At 63.4% G+C, this 5,555-nt stretch overlaps 1 protein-coding gene across 1 annotated transcript; it reads right to left on the reverse strand.

Annotated features, from left to right (window-relative positions):
- Window positions 1–1,079: 1,079 nt before the first annotated feature.
- On the reverse strand, window positions 1,080–5,545 carry UNCX (UNC homeobox). The gene is made up of 3 exons (XM_036432581.2): window positions 4,694–5,545; window positions 4,321–4,496; window positions 1,080–2,479 (listed from the first exon to the last, which is right to left on the reverse strand). The coding sequence occupies exons 1-3, from the start codon at window positions 4,962–4,964 to the stop codon at window positions 1,376–1,378; spliced, it is 1,551 nt and encodes a 516-aa protein (XP_036288474.1). The 5' UTR covers window positions 4,965–5,545; the 3' UTR covers window positions 1,080–1,375.
- Window positions 5,546–5,555: the final 10 nt, after the last annotated feature.

Consider the following 5,555-nt stretch of genomic DNA (forward strand, 5'->3'; position numbering starts at 1 on the left):
AGGAGGGATCAGGGATATTTAACGAGGCTGTAAACATCATTCCGCGCGCTCAGCCTCAGTGGAATTAATGGTTTTAATAATTGGGATCCCAATTTCTTGGGGAATTGGTGGCTTTTGAAGCGCCAAGGACCCAGGGCCCATGGTTGGGATTTTTTTGGGGGGGGCGGTAGACGGAGGATTGGTGGAGGTTCGCTTCGGGGTGGGGCAGCTGCGGGCAGGGGAGGGGGCCGGGGCTGGCTGCAGGCTCCAGCCAAGTTTGCTAATATTTCTCCGCTGCAGATGTCCTGCAGCCCGGGAGGGTCCCCCGGGGACCCGGACCCTATTAGAACAAATGTGCGCTGCTTTTGTAAAGAGGCGCGTTGGCGGCGCCTGTCCTATTACAGGCGACACATGATCAATAGGCTGATAACGCAGCAACATCAATATAAGCGACAGAACAATGAGGGATATCATTGGGCATCTATCTTAATATAGCGGCTACAAGAGCGCTGACAAAGAGGCAGCTCATGAAAATTCCGCCCCACGACTCCCCATCTCCGCTCCAATATGCGCGCGCACTCCCCCAGCTGCCAGCACTATTATTCTCCAATTTCAATTTGACACCCCAGCCTTTCATGCTAATTCTATTATTGTAAGAAGTTTATGTGATTTCATATCACTAGAAATCGGTAATGTATAATAACCCTTTGGGCAAGAAACCCAGTCCCCGCAGCAGCCACCGGAAAATAATTACTTTCATATCAAAACTCTGCAGGAGCCCAGCGGCCCGGCCCTGGCAGCCCCCGGCGCCGTCACCCCGCGCTGCGCGCCCGGCGTGTGCCAGTGCGAGGGGGTGCGCGCGGGTGTGTGCGCGAGGGTGGGGGCACCGGGCGGGAGGGGGCAGCGAGGGAGGGCAGGAGCGGGGGAGCTGCGGCTGCATAAATTTGTTCAATCAGAAAACACAAACACACCACACAAAAGGAGGCATTAAGCGCAGACCGTGGGGGAGGCGAGCCTCGCCCTGCCCCGCCCTGAGGGGGGAGCAGGGGCAATGAAGGGGGAGGGGCACTCCGAAATTGGAAAAAGATGGGTCGGAGAGCTTGCGTTTGACCAGCTTTATTTATAAAAAATGGTACATATATAAATATTCTTAGACATTTTTGCATTTTACAAGGCTGAGGATTCTTGTTGTGGGTTTGGGGGGACCATGGGTTAGGTTTTCTTTTTCCTCCCGAGAGAGGAGGAGGGTCTCACCCCAAGTCCTGCTGTTGCTGACTAGGTCCGAGCTGAAGGGGGGGGGGGAGCAGTGTTTCTAAGCCGATCACCTGATGGCGTGCGAGTCGGGACCGAGCCGGAACCAGCCCTTGTGGTGCGGCTGAGCTCCTCTAGGGCAGCCTCAGTCCATGTCCACCTCCTCACCATCCAGAGCGCTGGCTACTGCCGCGGCGCCTGGCTCAGGAGCCCCGGCCCCGCAAACGGCTGGTTCCCCCGCGGGGCTGGGCACCCGTGTTCCAGGCCGTCCAGGCCCGGGGGACCGCGGGAGCGGCGGCGGCGGGGCCACGGCACAGGCCCCAGTGTCCGGGCAGTCCCCGCCGCCGCCCTCAGCTGCGTCCCGGAAAGGGGCCGGGGTCGGGGCTCCTGGGGAGGCGACAACGTCGGCCGAGTCCGCAGCACCGCTCGGCCCAGGGAAGACCCCGAAGCTGGCCTGCGCAGGAGGCGCGGGCGGCGCGGTGGGCGCGGGCGGCGCATCCTTGGGCGCGGCCTCAGCACCCGCACCGCCTTTGAGCGCGGCCTGCGGCACCAGGAAGCCGACCGGCTGCGTGATGGGGTAGAGCAGGAAGTGGCCCTTGCCGATGAGGGTCCGCGGCGCACACGGCAGCCCGGGCGGGAAGTCCAGCCCTGCGGCGGCGGCGCTGGCCAGGGCGGCTTTCCGGCGCGGCGGCGAGTCGGACAGCAGACTCTCCACGCTGAACGGGCTGGCCTTGGGCAGGCCCGCAGCGCCGCGCTCCGCCGCCCCTGGCGCACACGGGCCCGGGTCCTTGTCCGCGGGCCGGCCCAGGCGCAGCTGCGGGCCGGCGCCGCTTCTTTGGCTCGGGTAAAAGGCAGGGTCGCAGGTGCCCGGAGCGGGCGGCTCGCCTGGAGGTGCGGGCGCGGAACCGGAGCCCGCATTGTGCCCGGGGCCCTTGGCCACGGCGTTGGGCGGCGGCTCGGGCGGCTCCGGGGACAGGCCGCCGCCCCCGCTGTCGCTGTCGGAGCTGGGGGCGCTGTGCATGGACAGGCCGCCTGGCGAGTGCAGGTGACGGCTCTGGCTCTTCAGCAGCTTCTTCTCGTGCTTGCGCTTCTTCTTCTCCATCTTCTCCAGCTCCTTCCTCGCGATTTCCTCGGGGTCCATGGGCTCGCCGCTGCATGTGGTGGGGTGGGAATTGTGGGCCGGCCGCCCAGGGCCCTTCTTCGTGTTTTCCTTCTTCCTCCACTTGGCCCGGCGGTTTTGGAACCAAACCTAGAGCAGCCAGGCGGGAAAAGGAAGGCGCGATGAGGCTTGCTGGGCTGTGGCTCCCCGCTCCCCTAGACAGGCCTCACAACCTCGGGGGGCCAGGCTCGGCCAGGGCCAGCACGGAGCTGGGTGTTGCACTCAGGATGCGGTGGTTCCGAAGGGCATCTTTCCACCTGGAGGAGGTAGAGCCGCCTCTGGCCAGCTCCCCCTCCAGCTTCTCACCTCAGGAACTGGAAGCTGCCCCTTCGTTGGGCAGGGCCTGCCTGGCCCCTGATGGGGGTCATTGGCTCCTGGTCTGGAAGGAGGGAGAGAGCAGGGACACGGCCTTGCCCCTCCTGACTCCTCCTAGCTCCTGTTCTAAGCAGCCTGCCTGGCCTGGCAGTGACCGTCTGACCGAGGACACCAGGCGGCTGGGCTCTGCCCTTCACACACCTGCCTTCAGCCCCCGGGAGATGGAGTGAAAGCCCAGATTTTAGCCTTTCCCATGAAGGGAAGCCTGGATGCTTCTTCCAGAAAGGCCTGGAGAGCTGAGCCGAATAAAAATCACACACACATTCACACACTTCTCTTTCTGGAGCCTTCCGGCCAGGCCTCTGAAACAGTGGCCTCTAACCAGCTGCTTGGCTTTGGGATGGGGGGGGGGGGGCGGCAGGGAAGCAGGAGCCAGCTGCCTCTCCCACTCTCTCTCCGGCCTTGTCCTTGGGGAGCTCACAGGATTGGGGGGACGCAGCCTGGACCGAGGCTCCAACACGGCACAGTCCCAGCCCAGGCTCAGGTGCACGTTCCACTTCTTTGTTGCTGCCCGTAGCCCCAGACCCCGCTGCAGCCGCTCATGCCAAGATGAGGGCATTAAGTTGCAACCTCTCACAACTGGAAGGGCCTTTCCTGAAACATACCTTTTTAAAATACTTTTTTTGAGGGTGCAAACTGGGCTGCATTGTCACCAGGAATTATTCATCGCCGCGTTAGGGAGAAATGTCACTCAAAACACTTAGAAGGAAGCCCACAGAGGCTTTCCAAACCAAAGGCCCCTGAGCAGAGGCCACGCACAGGCCAGGCACTTGCTAGGGTTTAGACAAAGCTGTCCCCGCTGGGCCGGCCTGGCCAGCTCTGCCTCCAGCCCGGTGCCCACTCTGCCCGCACTCACCACCAGAATGATTTCTGCACTTCAGGGAAACACCTAATTATGCTCAATTCATCTTGAATAAACAATCCACCAAAATGATGCTGTATTTTTAAATAGAATAGCACTGGCAGTCTCTGAATAAAAATCAAATTACGGGAAAAGAGAAAAGAAAAGGATATAACGAGTATTAAGATGCAGACACCTTTTTTCCTCAAACTGTTAATTGTTTAAGTTTTTGCACCCCTTCCTCCAGCTGCCTGCTCGGTCCAAGCAAAGAATAAATAAATACCTGTTTCAACCCGATTATTTTACGGGCTGGAGGCAAACAGACAGGGCCTCCGTGCAGGGCTGGCGACCAGAGCCCCAGGGTCTGCAGCGAGGGCCTGCTTCTCCCGTCTCCTCCAAACCCAGCGGCTGCTCTCCCTCCGAAGCTGAGACCTCACTGCTCGTGGTCGCCAGAACCCGCCACAGGACTCCCCGGCTGGGACGCAGCTGCTGTTCTGGCTACTTTGGAGCGGCCGCTGGCCCCTCCCGAGTTGCCTGGACTTTTAGGGTAATTCCACCTACATCCCCACGAAACCCTGAGCCCCAGAATACGCAATGCCACCACCACCTTCCCGCCGGCGAGCGCCAAGCGGGCTCGGAGCCGAGCGTAGCTCCACAGAACAAAGGCGGGCGCGGAGGCCGGGCCGGCGCCACTCCAGGAGGGACGCGGATTTACCTGAACGCGGGACTCGACCAGGTCGAGCCGCAGCGCCAGCGCCTCGCGCATGAACACATCGGGGTAGTGGCTCTCGTTGAACGCCTTCTCCAGCTCCTCCAGCTGCCAGCCGGTGAAGTTGGTGCGGGTGCGCCGCCGCTTGCAGCCCGGGCTCTCCTTGTCCGGGTCCCCCGAGTCTGCGGGCGAGCACAGGACGCTGCGCGCTCAGCCGCCGCCGAGACAGACCCACCGCCCGAGCCAGACCCACCGCCCGGCTGCTGCGCGCCGCCGCCTGGGCCAGGCGGCCAGTTCCGCACCCCCACACTCGCTCCTCCGCCTCAGAGGGTGCCCGGTCCCACCCGCCACCCCGCCCGCACCCGCACCCTGCGCCTACCCGACAGCTTGAAGGGCTGGCTGTCGCCGCCCACCCCGCAGGCCGCCGGCAGCAGCGGCGTGGGGTTGACCACCGAGGCGGCGGCGGCGCAGGAGCCGCTGAGCAGGCCGTCGATGGAGAAGGGCACGGCGGCGGCGGCGGCGGACTGCAGCTGGTGGCCCGCCAGCTCGTACACGTGGTGGTGGCCCAGCGGGTAGGGGAAGCCCACCACGCCGCCCAGCGAGCCCCCGAACTGGGCATGCGGGTGCTCCAGGAGGCGGCCGTCCATCATCTCGCGCGGGGGGCCGGCGGGGCCGGCGGCGGGGCGCGGGGGCGCGGGCCGGGGCCGGGCTGGGCCAGCGGCGGGAGGCGCGGGCGGCGGCGGCGCGGACAGGGACCCGGAGCCCTACACATGCTTCGCCCGCGCGCGGCGCTTTACTTTATCAACATCAAGCGCCCGGTAATTAGCCGCGGCCCGGGGAATTTGGGACCAATAAGAAGCGCTAATCGGCTCTGACGTCAGAGGCGTGCTGGGTGCAAGGAAACGTTTTCCATATCGATTGCTAATTATACCTGACATGCACCTCAATAAACAGTATCAGGAGCTGTCACAACAAGACCGGGGAGGGGGCCACGGGGCGGGCGGGAGGGGCGCGGCGCGGGGAGCAGCGGGCAGGGGCCCTGGTGAGCCCCCACTTCAGGGCCCGCCGGCCCAGCCCGCGCCGCCCGCCCCCGGCCCCCGCCCCCCGCACATCACTAATAGATTTCCCTTTAAAACACCCACCGCGTGTTGTGGGGATTTTTCACCAGAAATGCTGTACTCTCTGAACCTTTAAAGTGATGTTGCTCCAATTACAGAGAGACATTGAGCGGCAAATAGACT

The sequence above is a fragment of the Pipistrellus kuhlii genome, unplaced genomic scaffold (genome assembly GCF_014108245.1).
Source record: "Pipistrellus kuhlii isolate mPipKuh1 unplaced genomic scaffold, mPipKuh1.p scaffold_m20_p_113, whole genome shotgun sequence".
NCBI classification, from domain to species: domain Eukaryota; kingdom Metazoa; phylum Chordata; class Mammalia; order Chiroptera; family Vespertilionidae; genus Pipistrellus; species Pipistrellus kuhlii.